This window comes from Salmo salar, chromosome ssa13 (genome assembly GCF_905237065.1).
Source record: "Salmo salar chromosome ssa13, Ssal_v3.1, whole genome shotgun sequence".
NCBI classification, from domain to species: domain Eukaryota; kingdom Metazoa; phylum Chordata; class Actinopteri; order Salmoniformes; family Salmonidae; genus Salmo; species Salmo salar.
In genome coordinates, this window is record NC_059454.1 from 110944087 (window position 1) to 110965691 (window position 21605).

The following is a 21605-nucleotide window of genomic DNA, read 5'->3' on the forward strand; positions in this document are numbered from 1 at the left end:
TTGGTGCTCCGGTACCACTTGCAGTGCGGTAGCAGAGAAAATCTATGACTAGGGTGGCTGGAGTATTTTACCATTTTTAGGGCCTTCCTCTGACACCGCCTGGTATAAAGGTCCTGGATGGCAGGCAGCTTAGCCCCAGTGATGTACTGGGCTGTTCGCACTACCCTCTATAGTGCCTTGCGGTCGGAGGCCGAGCAGTTGCCATACCAGGCAGTGATGCAACCAGTCAGGATGCTCTCGATGGTGCAGCTGTAGAACCTTTTGAGGATCTGAGGACCCATGCCAAATATTTTCAGTGTCCTGAGGGGGAAAAGGTTTTGTCGTGCCCTCTTCACAACTGTCTTGGTGTGCTTGGACTATGTTAGTTTGTTGGTGATGTGGACACCAAGGAACTTGAAGCTCTCAACCTGCTCCACTGCAGCCCCGTCAATGAGAATGGGGGCGTGCTCGATCCTCCTTTTCCTGTAGTCCACAATCATCTCCTTTGTTTTGATCATGTTGAGGGAGAGGTTGTTGTCCTGGCACCACACGGCCAGGTCTCTGACCACCTCCCTGTAGGCTGTCTCGTTGTTGTCGGTGATCAGGCCTACCACTGTTGTGTCATTGGCAAATTTAATGATGGTGTTGGAGTCGTGCCTGCCCATGCAGTCATGAGTGAACAAGGAGTACAGGAGGGGACTGAGCACGCACCCCTGAGGGGCCCCTGTGTTGAGGATCAGCGTGGCGGATGTGTTGTTACCTACCCTTACCACCTGGGGGTGTCCCGTTAGGAATTCCAGGATCCAGTTTCAGAGGGAGGTGTTTAGTCCCAGGGTCCTTAGCTTAGTGATGAGCTTTGAGGGCACTATGGTGTTGAACGCTGAGCTGCAGTAAATGAACAGCATTCTCACATATGTGTTAATTTTGTCCAGGTGGGAAAGAGTAGTGTGGAGTGCAATAGAGACGGCATCATCTGTGTATCTGTTTGGGTGGTATGCAAATTGGAGTGGGTCTAGGGTTTCTGGGATGATGGTGTTGATGTGAGCCATGACCAGCCTTTCAAAGCACTCAATGGCTTCAGACGTGAGTGCTACGGGTCTGTAGTCATTTAGGCAGGTTGCCTTGGTGTTCTTGGGCACAGGGACTATGGTGGTCTGCTTAAAATATGTTGGTATTAGACTTGTACAGGGAGAGGTTGAAAATGTCAGTGAAGACACTTGCTAGTTGGTCAGCGCATGCTCGCAGTACACGTCCTGGTAATCCGTCTGGCCCTTCGGCCTTGAGAATGTTGACCTGTCTAAAGGTCTTTCTCACATCAGCTGCGGAGAGCGTGGTACAGCTGGTGCTCTCATGCATGTTTCAGTGTTATTTGCCTCGAAGCGAGCATAGAGGTAGTTTAGCTCGTCAGGTAGGCTCGTGTCACTGGGCAGCTCTCGGCTGTGCTTCCCTTTGTTGTCTGTAATGGTTTGCAGGCCCTGCCACATCCAAAGAGTGTCAGAGCCGGTGTTGCATGAATCGATCTTAGTCCTGTATTGATGCTTTGCCTGTTTGATGTTTCGTCGGAGGACATAGCAGGATTTCTTATAAGCTTCCGGGTTAGAGTCCCTCTCCTTGAAAGCGGCAGCTCTACCCTTTAGCTCAGTGCGAATGCTGCCTGTAATCCATGGCTTCTGGTTGGGGTATGTACATACGGTCACTGTGGGGATGACATCATCGATGCACTTATTGATAAAGCCAGTGACTGAGGTGGTGTACTCCTCAATGTCATCGGAAGAACCCCGGAACATGTTCCAGTCTGTTAAAGCAAAACAGTCCTGTAGTTTAGCATCTGCTTCATCTGACCACTTTTTTTAATTGATGTAGTCACTGGTGCTTCCTGCATTAATTTTTGCTTGTAAACAGGAATCAGGAGGATAGAATCATGGTCAGAGTTGCCAAATGGAGGGCGAGGGAGAGCTTTGTATGCATCTCTGTGTGTGTAGTATAGGTGGTCCAGAGTTCTTTTCCCTCTGGTTGCACATTGAACATGTTGATAGAAATTAGGTAAAACTGATTTAAGTTTCTCTGCATTATTAAAGTCCCTGGCTACTAGGTGAGCGTTTTCTTGTTTGCTTATGGCGGAATACAGCTCATTCAACGATGGACTGGCATAGCTGTTAACGACCTATATTACCCTAATGGTGATGGTGCCTTTACACATTTAAATCAAAATGCCTCAAGTCAATCGCTTGGTCTGACGTGTAATACACATACTAAAAGATAAAGTAGTGTTGTTGTTTTTTTTACAGAACTGCACACTTCAAGGAGTAGGCCAGGGCATTCAAGTAGTTGGTTTGATGGGACCTGCTGATGTAATAGTCTTAATGTGGCTCATTTCACACTGGTTTTTAGAGTCCCACCAAAATTCTACGTAGTTGTTGTGTTGGTGCCACTGAGTAGGTAGGTTGATACCCCATTTCATGGATGTACAATCTCTAGTTTAATCTGTAAAATGCATATTAGTATGCCCCCAATGCAATTCTAAAGTCTAATACATACACAGTGTGATTTCACCAATGTTTTCTGTTTATTGACAATCATTTATTTTCTTTCATTTAAATAATGTAACAACATTACACAACCTTTTTGTTGTTGCCTTATTTAGTCCAAATGTAGCTTGATTCCACTGTTTGTGTCACTTCCAATGGGGGAACTTTTATTTTAAAGGCGAAACTGAAATTCCACTATTGTGGCTATGTTCACACCGGTCCAGTTACATCTGTTTTAGTGGGGGGGTTGTCTCGCCAAACCAAACCAAATCTAGCTAGCTAGTCGGACTTGTGTCTTCTTGTCTGCTGTATTTTGGTAGTAATATTAGCCGAAACATTTATTTGCTTTATGTTAGAAGACATAGGAAGTGTGTGTTCGGTGTAAAAGGTAAGTATTTCTGATAACATACAGGTGTCTTTTTGTTCTGTGACTGACTAACCGACGCGTAGCGCTAGCTACCGCTAACTAGCCAGGTTAGCAGGCTGATTGCTAATGCTATACCTAACTAGTTGACCATTTTGGACAACATTCAGCCAGGTATTATAGTAGCGAAGTACTGATTTTAAAAATAATAATAATAATAATAATTAAAAAAAACGCTTACTAGTCTAGAGAAGTGGCGAGATTTGATATCTCACGGGCCTTTCTTCAAACGTTAGCATGCTAGAGTCATTGCTAGCTAGCTAGCTAACTGCAGACATTATCGTAACCCACCAACAACTAGTCGTCTACATTTACATTTACATTTTAGTCATTTAGCAGACGCTCTTATCCACAGTAGATAACGCAATTCAAAGCATTTAATTTCCTTATCATAATCAACTAGTAAGACCATTGTAAAAAATCAGGGCCATTCTCAGCCTGCTGTGTTGTGGTCTTGTCTTGAGTGTTTTTCTTCAGGCTGAAACCATGGAGCCACTGACTGGTTTCATAATTCACCTCTACACAAATACCTCCTGTCACCAGGACATTGTGTTTGGGGTTTTGAAAATAGCTTTACTGTTTGTGAAAGATTGTGTTGTTGGCCCCTCGTTTTTAATGTATAGACTGCTCTACATGGATGTAGACTATACCCACACAAATGTGATTGTTTACATTTTTTTTAATTTTTTTTTTGTCATTTAGCAGACGCTCTTATCCAGAGCGACTTACAGTAGTGAATGCATACATTTCATACATTTAATTTCATACATACGTTGCAAACACCATGCTCTACCAACTGAGCTACAGGGAAAGCTTACTCAGAGTACTATAGGCTACCCAACCTAGCTTCGATGCAACCAATATCGTTTTTTTTTTTACATTGTGATGGACTCTCTTGGTTGCGAAAAATGAAGACAGAAAATAACCATATTACAATATAACCGGCTTTACAAAAGAAAACGTTTCCTGTCAACAAAGGAAAATCTATATTGAACAAAAATATAAACGTAACAATTTCAAAGAATTGAGTGAATTTAAATAAATTCTTTAGGACTTAAACTATGGATTTCACATGACTGGGCAGGGGCACAGCCATGGGTGGACCTGGTAGGGCATAGGCCCACCTATTGGGGAGCCAGGCCCAGCCAATCAGAATGAGTTTTTCCTTAAAGGGCTTTATTACAGACCAAAATACTCCTCAGTTTCATCAGCTGTCCAGGTGGCTGGTCTCAAGATGATCCCACAGGTGAAGAAGCAGCATGTGTAGGTCCTGGGTTGGCGTGGTTACACGTGGTCTGGGGTTGTGAGGTCGGTTGGACATAGTGCCAAATTCTGTAAAACGGCGTTGGAGGCTGCATATGGTAGAAAAATGAACATTAAATTATCTGGCAACAACTCGGGTGGATATTCCTGCAGTCAGCATGCCAATTGCTCGCTCCCTCAACTTGAGACATGTGTCATTGTGTTGGGACAAAACAGCACATTTTGAAGTGGGCATTTATTGCCCCCAGCACAAGGTGCACCTGTGTAATGGCCATGCTGTATAATCAGCTTCTTGCCTATTTATATTTTGCCCTGTTTATCAAACGTGTTGGAAAAACTTGTCAATAATCAACTGACTGGCATTCTTGATGTCTATAGTATTCTCTCTGGTATGCAATCTGGTTTCCGCTCAGGTTATGGCTGTGTCACTGTAACCTTAAAGGTCCTCAATAATGTTACTATTGCCCTTGATTATAAGCAATGTTGTGCTGCTATTTTTATTGTCTTGGCCAAAGCTTTTGATACGGTAGACCATTTCATTCTTGTGGGCCGGCTAAGGAGTATTGGTGTCTCTGAGGGGTCTTTGGCCTGGTTTGATAACTACCTCTCTCAGAGTGCAGTGTATAAAGTCAGAACATCTGCTGTTTCAGCCACTTCCTGTCGCCAAGGGAGTACCCCAAGGCTCGATCCTAGGCACCATGCTCTTCTCAATTTACATCAACAACATAGCTCAGGCAGTAGGAAGCTCTCCCATCCATTTATATGCCCCTCCCTGGATTTTGTGTTAAATGCTCTACAACAAAGCTTTCTTAGTGTCCAACAAGCTTTCTCTACCCTTAACCTCGTTCTAAACACATCCAAAACAAAGGTAATGTGGTTTGGTAAGAAGAATGCCCCTCTCCCCACAGGTGTGATTACTACCTCTGAGGGTTTAGAGCTTGAGGTAATCACCTCATACAAGTACTTGGGAGTATGGCTAGATGGTACACTGTCCTTCTCTCAGCACATATCAAAGCTGCAGGCTAAAGTTAAATCTAGACTTGATTTCCTCTATCGTAATCGCTCCTCTTTCACCCCCAGCTGACCAACTAACCCTGATTCAGATGACCATCCTACCCATGCTATATTACGGAGACGTAATTTATAGATCGGCAGGTAAGGGTGCTCTCGAGCTGCTAGATGTTCTTTACCATTTGGCAATCAGATTTGCCACCAATGCTCCTTATAGGACACATCGCTGCACTCTATACTCCTCTGTAAACTGGTCATCTCTGTTTACCCGTCGCAAGAGCCACAGGTTGGGCAGTTAACCCACTGTTCCTAGGCCATCATTGTAAATAACAATTTGTTCTTAACTGACTTGCCTAGTTAAAATAAAATAAAAAAAGTATAAAACCCTCTTAGGCCTCACTCCCCCCTATCTGAGATATCTACTGCAGCCCTCATCCTCCACATACAACGCCCGTTCTGCCAGTCACATTTTGTTAAAGGACCCCAAAGCACACACATCCCATCCCTGGGTCGCTCCTCTTTTCAGTTCGCTTCAGCTAGCAACTGGAACGAGCTGCAACAAACACTCAAACTGGACAGTTTTATCTCAATCTCTTCATTCAAAGACTCCATCATGGACACTCTTACTGACAGTTGTGGCTGATTTGTCTCTACCTTCTTGTCCTTTGTGCTGATTTGCCACCAATGCTCCTTATTACCAAGTTGGTTGTTTAGCAACGAAACCAATGTGTGGCACAACTATGGGGCGCAACACGGTGTTGGCTTAGCTAGATGTTGACATGTAAATAATATATCTAGTCTCCAATGTAATACATTAGCACAATGAATACTTGTCTCTCAAATATATTGTTACAGTTGTTGGTTAGCTAGCGAATTCTGGCCATATTAGCGTTGACATGAAGTCTTCCCTGTGGCTCAGTTGGTAGAGCATGGTGTTTGCAACGCCAGCACTGTGTGTGCAATGCCAGGGTTGTGGGTTCGATTCCCACGGGGGGCCAGTACAACAAACAAAAAAATGTATGAAATGTATGCATTTGCTACTGTAAGTCGCTCTGGATAAGAGCATCTGCTAAATGACTAAAAATGTAAATGAAATCAGTCAAAACAAGACCAAGAGTAAACTAGCTGAAACGAGTCACAATTTCCCACATCTTGTCATTGTTGGTAGCTGTCTGGCCATCCAGAATCACAACACACAGACAGACTCCTGCCCCAATTTGAAGCTCATCGTTTTCCTGATGTTGCTCATCTATTGACCAATCTGAATCAAACCTGGTTTTAAATGAGTTTTGTTTTCACTTTGTCTTAAGTTGAGTTCTTAAAGATTGTAAATTTCCTTTTGTAGACAGGAAATGGGTTTTTTGTTGGTGAAGCTGGTTATATTGTAATTGTATTTTCTGTCCCTTTTGGTAACCAAGAGTCCGACGCAATGTAAAAACATTTATTTATTTTTTTTGCATCAAAGCTAAGCCATCCTAGCCTGAGTGCCTGTTTGTGCTATCTTGCCGACTGTTTGTCACCTATTGGCTTGACGGGGACAATGATGGAGTTGACGAGTACAAACAGTTGTGGCACTCAGGCTGCCCACCTCCTAATATGAATAACCAATATACAGTACCAGGCAAAAGTTTGGACACACCTACTCATTCAATGGTATTTATTTTTTTTACTATTTTCTACATTTGTAGAATAATAGTGAAGACATCAAAACTATGAAATGACACATATGGAATCATGTAGTAACCAAAAAAGTGTTAAATCAAAATATATTTGAGTTTCTTCAAAGTAGCCACCCTTTGCCTTGATGACAACTTTGCAAACACTTGGCATTCTCTCAACCAGTTTCATCTGGAATGCTTTTCCAACAGTCTTGAAGGAGTTCCCACATGCTGAGCACTTGTTGGCTGCTTTTCCTTCACTCTGCAGTCCAACTCATCTTAAATTGGTTTGTGGTCGGGTGATTGTGGAGGCCAGGTCATCTGATGCAGCACTCCATCACTCTCCTTCTTGGTCAAATAGCCCTTACACAGCCTGGAGGTGTGTTTTGAGACATTGTCCTGTTGAAAAACAAATTATAGTTTCACTAAGCCCAAACCAGATGGGATGGAGTATCACTGCAGAATGCTGTGGTAGCCATGCTGGTTAAGTGTGCCTTGAATTCTAAATAAATCACAGACAGTGTCACCAGCAAAGCACCTCCACACCATCACACCTCCTCCTCCATGCTTCACGGTGGGAACCACACATGCGGAGATCATCTGTTAACCTACTCTGCTTCTCACAAAGACACGGGGGTTGGAACCAAAAATCTCAAATTTGGACTCATCAGACTAAAGGACAGATTTCCACCGGTCTAATGTCCATTGCTCATGTTTCTTCACCCAAGCAAGTCTCTTCTTATTGGTGTCCTTTAGTAGTGGTTTCTTTACAGCAATTTTATCATGAAAGCCTGATTCACACAGCCCAAATAAATGATTCACATAGTTCAAATAACAGACACATCACAACATCAACTGTTCAGAGGAGACTGCAATCTGAGGTGCAGTTAACTCTAATGAACTTATCCTCTGCAGCAGAGGTAACTCTGGGTCTTCCTTTCCTGTGGTGGTCCTCATGAGAGCCAGTTTCATCATAGCGCTTGATGGTTTTTGCGACTGCAAAATGTTCCGGATTGACTGACCTTCATGTCTTCTAGTAATGATGGACTGTCGTTTTCTCTTTGCTTATTTGAGCTGTTCTTGCCATAATATGGACTTGGTCTTTTACCAAATAGTGCTATCTTCTGTATACCACCCCTATCTTGTCACAACACAACTGATTGGCTCAAACACATTAAGAAGGAAAGAAATTCCACAAATTAACATTTTAACAAGGCACACCTGTTAATTGAAATGCATTCCAGGTGACTACCTCACGAAGCTGGTTGAGAGAATGCATTGACTCTTGTCAAAGGGTGGCTACTTTGAAAAATCTAATTTTGATTTGTTTAACACTTTTTTGGGGGGGGGTTACTACATGATTGCAAATGTGTTATTTCATAGTTTTGATGACTTCACTATTATTCTACAATGTAGAAAATAGTAAAAAAAATTAAGAACAACCCGTGAATGAGTAGGTGTGTCCAAACTTTTGAGTGGTACTACTGTTTTTTCAGCAGAGGAAACCGGTCCAACTCACGATGGAAGACTGCTTGCACACCTCTTCAGAGAACCTGTCTAAGTTGGTCCGCTGGGCCCATAGTCACGGCACCATCTGTGCTCTCATCCCGAACCTCAAACACCTGCTTACCGAGGGTTCCCATGGGAACCTGACCGCCATGTGGGGTTGCGGCGCGGGCCACGCCTACCACTGGCCCCTCCAAGCCACCTGCAAGACGGGCCAGAAGGTGGGCATTTCTGTCACTGCAATTTATTTATACACACACACACACACACACACACACACACACACACACACACACACACACACACTGAGTGTCCAAAACATTCCACAGAGATGCTGGCCCATGTTGATGCCAATACATCCCACAGTTGTGTCAAGTTGGCTGGATGTCCTTTGGGTGGTGGACCATTCTTGATACACACAGGAAACTTGAGTGTGAAAAACCCAGCAGCTTTGCAGTTCTTGGCACACTCAAACCGGTGCGCCTGGCACCTACTACCATACCCCGTTCAAAGGCACTTAAGTCTTTTGTCTTTCCCGTTCACCCTCTGAATGGCACACCATACACAATCCTTTTCTCAGTTGTCTCAAGGCTTAAAAATCCTTCTTTAAGTGAAATCAGTAAAGTATCATAGCTTTTACCTGGATTCATCTGGTCAGTCTGTCATGGAAAGAGCAGTTTTGTACACTCAGTGTCTATGTCCTCTATTTATATAGTATGTTATTTATGTAGTATATTATTTATGTAGTATGTTATTTATATAGTATATTTATGTAGTATATTATGCCGTTTCTGATCCTGTTTTGACTCTTTACTGTGTGTAGATTGTGTGCATTCGGAAAGTATTCAGACTTTTTCCAGATTCTGTAACTTTACAGCCTTTGTTTTTTTTCCCCCCTCATCAATCGACATACAATTCTCCATATTGACAAAGCGAAAACAGTTTAAAAAAAAATGTTTGTACATTTATAAAATAAAGTATTCAGACCCTTTACTCAGTACTTTGTTGAAGCACCTTTGGTAGTGATTACAGCCTCGAGTCTTCTTGGGTATGATGCTACAAGCTTGGCACACCTGTATTTTGGGAGTTTCTCCCATTCTTCTCTGCAGATCCTCTAAAGCTCTCAGGTCAGCTGCACAGCTATGTTCAGGTCTCTCCAGAGATGTTTGATCAGGTTCAAGTCTGGGCTCTGGCTGGGCCACTCAAGGACATTGAGACTTAGCTGTGTGCTTAAAGTCGTTGTCCTGTTGGAAGGTGAACCTTCTGCCCATCAAGGATCTCTCTGTACTTTGCTTCGTTCATCTTTCCCTCGATCCTGACTAGTCTCCCAGTCCCTGCCGTTGAAAAAAATATCCCCACAGCATGATGCTGCCACTATGCTTCCAGGTTTTGCCAGGTTTCCTCCAGATGTGACACTTGGCATTCAGGCCAAAGAGTTCAATCTTGGCTTCATCAGACCAGAGAATCTTGTTTCTCATGGTCTGAGTCTTTTAGGTGACTTTCCGTCTGGCAACTCTGCCATGAAGGCCTGACTGGTGGAGTGCTGCAGAGATGGTTGTCCTTCTGGATGATTCTCCCATCTCCACAGAGGAACTCTGGAGCTCTGTCAGACTGACTATCGGGCCCTTCTCCCCCAATGACTTAGTTTGGCCGGTCGGCCAGCTCTAGGAAGAGCCTTGGTGGTTCCAAACTTCTTTCAAAATAATTTACCACAGGTGGACTCCAATCAAGTTGTAGAAACATCTCAAGGATGATCAATGGAAACAGGATGCACCTGAGCTCAATTTAGAGTCTCATAGCAAAGGGTCTGAATACTTATGTAAATAAGGTCATTCTGTTTAATGTTTAATACTTTTGCAAAAAAATTTTTTACCTGTTCGCTTTGTCATTATGGGGTATTGTGTGTAGATTGATGAGGAAAAAACATTTTATTTAATCCATCTTAGAATAAGGCCGTAATGTAACAAAAAGGAGAAGGGGTTCGAGTACTTAACGAATACGATTTCATCAAGTCACTTCCTGGTACATGTAAATGGTGAATAAAGGTTATTCTGAAGGAGAGGGGGGGCTGCTACCAGGACAGCCGCAGCATCAACTCAGACAGCCTCAGTCTCCAGGGAGGGGCTTCTGCCTGCCAGAGCAGCCCAGGAGGAGAGAGGTTTCTGGGCCGCTCCAGCGAGGCCAAGGGGGTCGACAGCAGCCAGACCCGGGACTCCTGCGACTTCTCCAACTGCAGCGACGACGACGACAACGCCGAGGCTGACGACAACGCCGAGGCTGACGACAACGCCGAGGCTGACGACAACGCCGAGGCTGACGACAACGCCGAGGCTGACGACAACGCCGAGGCTGACGACAATCGCAACCTGTTTGATATCGTCTGCGAGTCTTCAGCCACGACGGACGAGGATGGAGATGCGGACTACGAGCCTCATCACAGACCCAGGAAAAGGGGTCCCCTAGGGGGCATGCCTGGCTCCCAGGGACCATGGTCTGAGGACAGGGGACACGGGGACAAATCAGTGAAGAAAATAAAGCAGGAGACTGCTGAGGAATATTACACAGTGCCTAAAGCCCAGCTAGCAGCAGGGGGATGTACCAACTCTGGCATGACCTCTGACTCAGTCTCCCAGTCCCCAAATCCTAATAACTCTCTGTCCCAGTTATCCCTGTCCCACACCTCACCACACAAGCCCTTCCCGAAGGCTGCAGACGGTTTGGGTGGTGGTGGTGTGTCGTCTCCGCTGGGGCACTCCTCTCATCACATACCCCTGCTAGCCAAACCGTTACGAGGCTCTGTCTCCAAGCACTCCTCCACGATGAGCTCTGGTTCCCCCAGACATCACGACTCGTCCTCTGTGTCAACCCAGTGCCTGAGAACCCTCCCTGGGGCGGCAATTGAGCTGTCGGAGGACCTGCCGAAGCCTGGAGGATCTGAGGGGCCATTTGGGGACCTGACTCCCTCCTCTCCAAGTGGGATGAACTCTGACCTGGACCTCCTGGGAGCAGAGACCAAAGGAGTGGCTACAGGTACAGATACATTTGATAGCTCTTTTTTCTTGCGCTCTCTCTGTCCGCTTCGCCTCCCTCTGCTCTTTCATGTATATCACCACACTGGTTCTGCTGTCAGAACAAACAACCAATTCTCACCAAATGCCCACTGAAATGTTAAATTGTACATAACAGCAAGTTCACATTCCTGAGGGGTATACCTGTGAGGTTTATGGACCTAGCTACCAATTTAAATAGATTCTCCGGTACTTTTGTTTTGCTTACACAAATGAGCAGATGCAGTATGTGTACCGTGTCATTGCTCTGCTGTGTGTGCACATTGGGGGGGAAATGGCACATTTTTTTAAACTGAAGATTTCAATGCTTGTGTTCCTAGCACCCAACAGACGGTTAGCACCCAACAGACGGTTAGCACCCAACAGACGGTTAGCACCCAACAGACGGTTAGCACCCAACAGACGGTTAGCACCCAACAGACCGGTTAGCATCCAACAGACCGGTTAGCATCCAACAGACCGGTTAGCATCCAACAGACCGGTTAGCATCCAACAGACCGGTTAGCATCCAACAGACCGGTTAGCATCCAACAGACCGGTTAGCACCCAACAGACCGGTTAGCATCCAACAGAAGCATCCAACAGACCGGTTAGCATCCAACAGAAGCACCCAACAGACCGGTTAGCACCCAACAGAGACGCGCTAGCACCCAACAGAGACGGGTTAGCACCCAACAGAGACGGGTTAGCACCCAACAGAGACGGGTTAGCACCCAACAGAGACGGGTTAGCACCCAACAGAGACGGGTTAGCACCCAACAGAGACGGGTTAGCACCCAACAGAGACGGGTTAGCACCCAACAGAGACGGGTTAGCACCCAACAGAGACGGGTTAGCACCCAACAGAGACGGGTTAGCACCCAACAGAGACGGGTTAGCACCCAACAGAGACGGGTTAGCACCCAACAGAGACGGGTTAGCACCCAACAGAGACGGGTTAGCACCCAACAGAGACGGGTTAGCACCCAACAGAGACGGGTTAGCACCCAACAGAGACGGGTTAGCACCCAACAGAGACGGGTTAGCACCCAACAGAGACGGGTTAGCACCCAACAGAGACGGGTTAGCACCCAACAGAGACGGGTTAGCACCCAACAGAGACGGGTTAGCACCCAACAGAGACGGGTTAGCACCCAACAGAGACGGGTTAGCACCCAACAGAGACGGGTTAGCACCCAACAGAGACGGGTTAGCACCCAACAGAGACGGGTTAGCACCCAACAGAGACCGGTTAGCACCCAACAGAGACCCGTTAGCACCCAACAGAGACCCGTTAGCACCCAACAGAGACCGGTTAGCACCCAACAGAGACCGGTTAGCACCCAACAGTGTATTAGTATCTAAAATAAAAAGCGATTCACAACAATACACACATCCTAAAGTAAAAATAATACTTAGTATTTGGTAAAGTTCTTGCGCATGTCTTTAATGAAGTGTAAATTCAAGATGATCCTGTACAAGTAGCCTATCTAGAATCTAGTTTTCACTGGTGTAGAAAAGGTGCATTTGTGTGTCCGTCTGTAGGCCTACAGTGAACTCAAAGTATTGGGACAGTGACACATTTTTGGATTTGAAATGATACAATGACTACGACTTTAAATTACAGACTGTCAGCTTTAATTTGAGGGTATTTACATTCATATCGGGTGAACCGTTTTAGAAATTACAGCACTTTATGCACATAGTCTCCATATTTTAGGGGACCAAATGTATTGGGACAAATTCACATATGTGTATTAAAGTAGTAAAAAGTTTAGTATTTGGTCCCATATTCCTAACACACAATGACTACATCCAGCTTGTGTCTCTACAAACTTGTTGGATGCATTTACTGTTTGTTTTGGTTGCGTTTCAGATTATTTTGTGCCCAATAGAAATGAATGGTAAATAATGTATTGTTATTTTGGAGTCACTTTTATTTTAAATAAGAATAGAATATGTTTCTAAACACTTCTACATTAATGTGGATGCTACCATGGTTACGGATAGTCCTGAATTAATCGGGAATAATTATGAGTGAGAAAGTAACAGACGAACAAATATCATACACAGTAGACATGCTAACCTCTCACCGTTACAATAACAGGGAAGGTTAGCATTTTATATCATACACAGTAGACATGCTAACCTCTCACCATTACAATAACCGGGGAGGTTAGCATTTTATATCATACACAGTAGACATGCTAACCTCTCACCATTACAATAACAGGGGAGGTTAGCATTTTATATCATACACAGTAGACATGCTAACCTCTCCCTATTACAATAACAGGGGAGGTTAGCATTTTATATCATACACAGTAGACATGCTAACCTCTCCCTATTACAATAACAGGGGAGGTTAGCATTTTATATCATACACAGTAGACATGCTAACCTCTCACTATTACAATAACAGGGGAGGTTAGCATTTTATATCATACCCCCAAGACATGCTAACCTCTCACCATTACAATAACAGGGGAGGTTAGCATTTTATATCATACACAGTAGACATGCTAACCTCTCCCTATTACAATAACAGGGGAGGTTAGCATTTTATATCATACCCCCAAGACATGCTAACCTCTCACCATTACAATAACAGGGGAGGTTAGCATTTTATATCATACCCCCAAGACATGCTAACCTCTCACCATTACAATAACAGGGGAGGTTAGCATTTTATATCATACCCCCAAGACATGCTAACCTCTCACCATTACAATAACAGGGGAGGTTAGCATTTTATATCATACCCCCAAGACATGCTAACCTCTCCCTATTACAATAACAGGGGAGGTTAGCATTTTATATCATACCCCCAAGACATGCTAACCTCTCCCTATTACAATAACAGGGGAGGTTAGCATTTTATATCATACCCCCAAGACATGCTAACCTCTCACCATTACAATAACAGGGGAGATTTGGTTCTTGAGTGACCATTTGGTTCTTGGGCACCTCCCTGACCAAGGCCTTTCTCCCCCGATTGCTCAGTTTGGCGGGCCGGCCAGCTCTGGGAAGAGTCTTGGTGGTTCCTAACTTCTTCCATTTAAGAATGATGGAGGCCACTGTGTTCTTGGAACTACAATGCTTCCGAAATTTCCCCACATCTGTGCCTCGACACAATCCTGTCTCGGATCTCTACAGACAATTCCTTCAACCCCATGGCTTGGTTTTTGCTCTGAAATGCAGAAGGCCAGCATCCCAGAGTCGCCTCTTCACTGTTGACACTGAGACTGGTGTTTTGTGGGTACTATTTAAGGAAGCTGCCAGTTGAGGACTTGTGATGCGTCTGTGTCTCAAACTAGACACTCTAATGTACTTGTCCTCTTGCTCAGTTGTGCACCGGGGCCTCCCACTCCTCTTTCTATTCTGGTTAGAGCCAGTTTGCGCTGTTCTGTGAAGGGAGTAGTACACAGAGTTGTACGAGATCTTTAGTTTCTTGGCAATTTCTCACATGGAATAGCCTTCATTTCTCAGAACAAGAATAGACTGACGAGTTTCAGAAGAAAGTGCTTTATTTCTGGCCATTTTGAGCCTGTAATCGAACCCACAAATGCTGATGCTCCAGATACGATTGCTTTTCTTTAATTAGAACAACAGTTTTCAGCTGTGCTAACATAATTGCAGAAGGGTTTTCTAATGATCAATTAGCCTTTTAAAATGATAAACTTGGATTAGCTAACACAACGTGCCATTGGAACACAGGAGTGATGGTTGCTCATAACGGGCCTCTGTACGCCTATGTAGATATTCCATTAAAAATCAGCCGTTTCCAGCTACAATAGTCATTTACAACATTAACAATGTCTACACTGTATTTCTGATCAATTTGATGTTATTTTAATGGACAAAAAATGTGCTTTTCTTTCAAAAACAAGGACATTTCTTAGTGACCCCAAACTGTTGAACGGTAATGTTTTTATATATAAACAGTTTGGACACCTCATTCAAGGGTTTTTATTTTATTTTTACTATTTTCTATATTGTAGAATAATAGTGACGACATCAAAACTATGAAATAACACATATGGAATCATGAAGTAACCAAAGAAATGTTAAACAAACCGCAATGTATTTTATATGTGACACTATTTAGTCTGCATCTTCACAATATGTTTGTTGATTTGGTTTTTTTAATGCGCTTGGGATTATTTCTCAAATGGAAAAATGCTATACAAGTTATTTATTATGTACATTTTGTAAACGGTATAGTCTTCCTGTCTCTGTTCTATCAGTGGGTCCGCCTCTCTATGAGATTGACCGTCTCCGAGCGTTGCTGAGTGTTGAGCGGAGCCGCAGGGAGCAGATGGGAGAGACCATCTCTAGTCTGAAACAGGACAAGGAGCTGCTGCAGCAGGAACTCACTAAGAAGGCTGAACTCATCTGTGACTTCCTGCAAGACCAGCTACGACCAGGTACGCTCCTCTCATCCCCCCCCCAGGTACGCTCCTCTCACCCCCCCCAGGTACGCTCCTCTCATCCCCCCCAGGTACGCTCCTCTCATCCCCCCCCCAGGTACGCTCCTCTCATCCCCCCCAGGTACGCTCCTCTCACCCCCCCAGGTACGCTCCTCTCACCCCCCCCCAGGTACGCTCCTCTCACCCCCCCAGGTACGCTCCTCTCACCCCCCCAGGTACGCTCCTCTCATCCCCCCCCAGGTACGCTCCTCTCATCCCCCCCCAGGTACGCTCCTCTCATCCCCCCCCAGGTACGCTCCTCTCACCCCCCCCCCAGGTACGCTATGATCTTACTGGTGCGTTATATGCACACTATCTTAGTTTTCTAAATCCTATAAATAAGTAAAAACAATCTTTGTTTTATTACAATTAGTTGACCTTTGCACTTAGCCAATCAGAGGTAGAGCAGTGATGTGAAAATCACTTCCCAGACGAAGACCCGATGGAAGATGACGAGGTAGCTGAGATAAACGGTAGCGTTTTTCATTTCTTCTTTTCCCCGTTTTTAGAGAAAAGGTGCGGTCATTCATCCAGCCACATGGAGGCGGGGCTGGGCAGCTCCACCCACATGGGGGCGGGGTTCCCTGACGAGGGCGTGGTATTCGAGAACTCGGCCCTGTTCGAAAGCTTTGAGGAAGTGGAGATCCACCCACTTGACCGACACAGGGTGATGAAGAGCTCCAAGAGGAGCAGAGATGGAGAGAACACACGAGTCAGGAGTAAGTTCTGTAGATGGCCCCTTAAACACCGTCAGGAGTACAGTACTGTAGATGGCCCCTTAAACACCGTCAGGAGTACAGTACTGTAGATGGCCCCTTAAACACAGTTCTGTAGATGGCCCCTTAAACACAGTTCTGTAGATGGCCCCTTAAACACAGTTCTGTAGATGGCCCCTTAAACACAGTTCTGTAGATGGCCCCTTAAACACAGTTCTGTAGATGGCCCCTTAAACACAGTTCTGTAGATGGCCCCTTAAACACAGTTCTGTAGATGGCCCCTTAAACACAGTTCTGTAGATGGCCCCTTAAACACAGTTCTGTAGATGGCCCCTTAAACACAGTTCTGTAGATGGCCCCTTAAACACAGTTCTGTAGATGGCCCCTTAAACACAGTCAGGAGTACAGTACTGTAGATGGCCCCTTAAACACAGTCAGGAGTACAGTACTGTAGATGGCCCCTTAAACACCGTCAGGAGTACAGTTCTGTAGATGGCCCCTTAAACACCGTCAGGAGTACAGTTCTGTAGATGGCCCTTAAACACCGTCAGGAGTACAGTACTGTAGATGGCCCCTTAAACACCGTCAGGAGTACAGTACTGTAGATGGCCCCTTAAACACCGTCAGGAGTACAGTTCTGTAGATGGCCCCTTAAACACCGTCAGGAGTACAGTACTGTAGATGGCCCCTTAAACACAGTCAGGAGTGTAGATGGCCCCTTAAACACAGTCAGGAGTGTAGATGGCCCCTTAAACACCGTCAGGAGTACAGTACTGTAGATGGCCCCTTAAACACCGTCAGGAGTACAGTACTGTAGATGCCCCTTAAACACAGTCAGGAGTACAGTACTGTAGATGGCCCTTAAACACCGTCAGGAGTACAGTTCTGTAGATGGCCCCTTAAACACAGTCAGGAGTACTGTACTGTAGATGGCCCCTTAAACACAGTCAGGAGTACAGTACTGTAGATGGCCCCTTAAACACCGTCAGGAGTACAGTACTGTAGATGGCCCCTTAAACACAGTCAGGAGTACAGTACTGTAGATGGCCCCTTAAACACAGTCAGGAGTACAGTACTGTAGATGGCCCCTTAAACACAGTCAGGAGTACAGTACTGTAGATGGCCCTTAAACACCGTCAGGAGTACAGTACTGTAGATGGCCCCTTAAACACAGTACTGTAGATGGCCCCTTAAACACAGTCAGGAGTACAGTACTGTAGATGGCCCCTTAAACACCGTCAGGAGTACAGTTCTGTAGATGGCCCCTTAAACACCGTCAGGAGTACAGTTCTGTAGATGGCCCTTAAACACCGTCAGGAGTACAGTACTGTAGATGGCCCCTTAAACACTGTCAGGAGTACAGTTCTGTAGATGGCCCCTTAAACACCGTCAGGAGTACAGTTCTGTAGATGGCCCCTTAAACACCGTCAGGAGTACAGTTCTGTAGATGGCCCCTTAAACACCGTCAGGAGTACAGTACTGTAGATGGCCCCTTAAACACCGTCAGGAGTACAGTTCTGTAGATGGCCCCTTAAACACAGTCAGGAGTGTAGATGGCCCCTTAAACACAGTCAGGAGTACAGTACTGTAGATGGCCCCTTAAACACAGTCAGTACTGTAGATGGCCCCTTAAACACAGTACTGTAGATGGCCCCTTAAACACAGTCAGGAGTACAGTACTGTAGATGGCCCCTTAAACACAGTCAGGAGTGTAGATGGCCCCTTAAACACAGTCAGGAGTGTAGATGGCCCCTTAAACACCGTCAGGAGTACAGTACTGTAGATGGCCCCTTAAACACCGTCAGGAGTACAGTACTGTAGATGGCCCTTAAACACCGTCAGGAGTACAGTACTGTAGATGCCCCTTAAACACAGTCAGGAGTACAGTACTGTAGATGGCCCTTAAACACCGTCAGGAGTACAGTTCTGTAGATGGCCCCTTAAACACAGTCAGGAGTACTGTACTGTAGATGGCCCCTTAAACACAGTCAGGAGTACAGTACTGTAGATGGCCCCTTAAACACCGTCAGGAGTACAGTACTGTAGATGGCCCCTTAAACACAGTCAGGAGTACAGTACTGTAGATGGCCCCTTAAACACAGTCAGGAGTACAGTACTGTAGATGGCCCCTTAAACACAGTCAGGAGTACAGTACTGTAGATGGCCCTTAAACACCGTCAGGAGTACAGTACTGTAGATGGCCCCTTAAACACAGTCAGGAGTACAGTACTGTAGATGGCCCCTTAAACACCGTCAGGAGTACAGTTCTGTAGATGGCCCCTTAAACACCGTCAGGAGTACAGTTCTGTAGATGGCCCTTAAACACCGTCAGGAGTACAGTACTGTAGATGGCCCCTTAAACACTGTCAGGAGTACAGTTCTGTAGATGGCCCCTTAAACACCGTCAGGAGTACAGTTCTGTAGATGGCCCTTAAACACCGTCAGGAGTACAGTTCTGTAGATGGCCCCTTAAACACTGTCAGGAGTACAGTACTGTAGATGGCCCCTTAAACACCGTCAGGAGTACAGTTCTGTAGATGGCCCCTTAAACACAGTCAGGAGTACAGTACTGTAGATGGCCCCTTAAACACAGTCAGTACTGTAGATGGCCCCTTAAACACAGTACTGTAGATGGCCCCTTAAACACAGTCAGGAGTACAGTACTGTAGATGGCCCCTTAAACACAGTACTGTAGATGGCCCTTAAACACCGTCAGGAGTACAGTACTGTAGATGGCCCCTTAAACACAGTACTGTAGATGGCCCTTAAACAGCGTTGGATTGAAATGAATTAGTCTTGGTAGTTTTACCAGGCCCTGTCCTCTCGTCTCTGTCCCCAGTGAAGAACGTGGTGGGCGTCATCGCCAGGTACATGGCGGCCCTGCAGGAGTTCAGACGCAGCGTCTCCATGAAGGTGGCGTTCGACCGCGTGGGCGTCGACCGGAACACCATCTCACGGACGGCGGCCATCGCCGAGCTGAGCCTGGCTGCTCCGGAGGTTTGTATTTCCTTTTGGACTGTCCTCTATGAGACTTTATAATATATTTAAAATTTTATTTCACCTTTATTTAACCAGGTAGGCAAGTTGAGAACAAGTTCTCATTTACAATTGCGACCTGGCCAAGAATAAAGCAAAGCAGTGCGACACAAACAACAACACAGAGTTACACGTGGAGTAAAACAAACATATAAGCAGGTGTTTGATGATGTGCTGCCTTTTTATTAGCAAATCTCCATTTGGAAATCAATGAGTCCCAGACTAGGCTGAATCTGTCAACGATAAACTATTATTGGTGTTTTTAATGTCTCTTTTGTTCTAGGTGTTCCACGCCCTGCCGCCGTGGGACGAGAAGGAGGAAACGCTGGCTCACTACGCCCACCGCTGCCGGCAGGCCATGGACGACACCATCAGAGCCAAGATCAAAACCATGAAAACCAAGGGAGACCTGCTGCCTATAGTCAGCAAATAACACGGGACTGAGGGGGCGGCGTCCCACTGGGGACGGGACTGAGGGGACGTGGTAGATCACCTGCTAGGTGTCAAAATGAACGGCGGTGATTCAACAGGTAGAATCGTCTGGAAATGAACCGGTAACGGCAGCCAATAGAGACGGGACAGACGGACGTTCCGGTCGGTGCATTTTTTTTTTGTCCTTATGATAGTCTGTCCCCAGATCTGTCAATTTGTGATGTCCTCGCCCTGGGACCAGACTGGTCCTACGATGGCCTGTGGTTGTCATCGGGATGTGATTGGTTACCGATGGCTTTTCAAAACAAGGGATCTGTCCTTTATGCTCCATTCCACGTCTGTCCACCCCAACCACCAATGATAACACAGAAACACTATGTAGGCTGCACACTGGACTGTCATTAAAAAACACTGTTGTTCATCATTACTGTAATGGTCGACTATGTGACAAATGAATTCTGATTCTTGGATGATGTGTATAATTTACTGTCTAGACTAAAGTTTATTTTTGGATTTGTCTGCAGCGTTCGTTTTTTTTATTCTTCCTGAGAAATCCTTAATGTTTTAAAAATATATATTTTTGTTTAGAAGAGAAACTTTTGGAAAAGACTATTCAAATAAGAATCTTATTTTAGTAGAAAAACCTCAGGAAAATACTTTAAAATTCATGTAGATCTTTTCACGATACTGACATTTACAAACAGTATGATGAAGTGTTTCTCGACTCCTGTCCCTACTACTCCAGGACTGTCACGGGGTAGTATGTCCCTGTAAGTATGTGCAAATGCGTAACATCTTTCCAACTATTGATTTATGAATGGTTATAACCTGTTATGAATGGCTATAACACTTCAGTAGTCTGAAACCTCTCATGTTTTTGTTGTTGCAAGACTCCACATTGGAACAGAGTTCTAGGAGACATTCTGAAGCATGTCGAAGTCTACAGCACCATGGCAACAGAACATTTCGTGTTCCAAATGGCGCCCTACATAGTGTACTGGTCTAAAGTAATGCACTATATATAGGGAATAGGTTTCCATAGGGCTCTGGTCTAAAGTAGTGCACTATATAGGGAATAGGGTTCCATAGGGCTCTAGTCTAAAGTAGTGTACTATATAGGGAATAGGGTTCCATAGGACTCTGGTCAAAAGTAGTGCACTATTACGGGAATATTATGCTATTTGGGACGCATATTATCAGTTAATCGTCATTGTTATTAAACGGGAGCCTTCGTCAACAAGAAGAAACATTCGTTGTTGCAGATGTAAAATGCACTGCACCTAACAGTTCTCAAATCTCTTTCCTCAGGGTTAAAGTCATGTCCCTTCTGTTCTGTTTAAGGTATGATACCGCAAGGCCTCAATACTACAACACTGCAGTATAAAATGCATTCATCCACAAGATTTTATCAACATTCTGATGAACCTCTGGCACCCTATTCCCTATATAGTGCACTACTTTAGACCAGAGCCCTGTGGAACCCTATTCCCTATATAGTGCACTACTTTAGACCAGAGCCCTGTGGAACCCTATTCC

The 21605-nt window shown here is 45.1% G+C and overlaps 1 protein-coding gene across 5 annotated transcripts; it reads left to right on the top strand.

Annotated features, from left to right (window-relative positions):
- The first annotated feature begins 2715 nt into the window (after positions 1-2715).
- Positions 2716-20588, top strand: LOC106591371 (uncharacterized protein KIAA1958). 5 transcript variants are annotated; one of them, XM_045692689.1, is made up of 8 exons: positions 2727-2895; positions 8360-8590; positions 10415-10681; positions 10718-11399; positions 15664-15843; positions 16395-16604; positions 19441-19598; positions 19921-20588. In XM_045692689.1, the coding sequence occupies exons 2-8, from the start codon at positions 8384-8386 to the stop codon at positions 20068-20070; spliced, it is 1854 nt and encodes a 617-aa protein (XP_045548645.1). In that variant the 5' UTR covers positions 2727-2895; positions 8360-8383; the 3' UTR covers positions 20071-20588. The 5 variants fall into 5 exon arrangements, with proteins under 5 accessions (XP_045548643.1, XP_045548642.1, XP_045548645.1 ...); XM_045692690.1 differs by having other exon boundaries at positions 10415-10663; XM_045692687.1 differs by having other exon boundaries at positions 2716-2895; positions 8363-8590; positions 10415-11399.
- Positions 20589-21605: the final 1017 nt, after the last annotated feature.

What these genes read in the sequence shown, in the direction of transcription:
- LOC106591371 (XM_045692687.1), top strand. Translation starts at nt 8,384, where the DNA reads ATGGAAGACTGCTTGCACACCTCTTCAGAGAACCTGTCTAAGTTGGTC. An exon ending in GACCAAAGGAGTGGCTACAG is followed by an intron (nt 11,400 to 15,663) that starts GTACAGATACAT and finishes CTGTTCTATCAG; the next exon opens with TGGGTCCGCCTCTCTATGAG. An exon ending in GCAAGACCAGCTACGACCAG is followed by an intron (nt 15,844 to 16,394) that starts GTACGCTCCTCT and finishes CCCCGTTTTTAG; the next exon opens with AGAAAAGGTGCGGTCATTCA.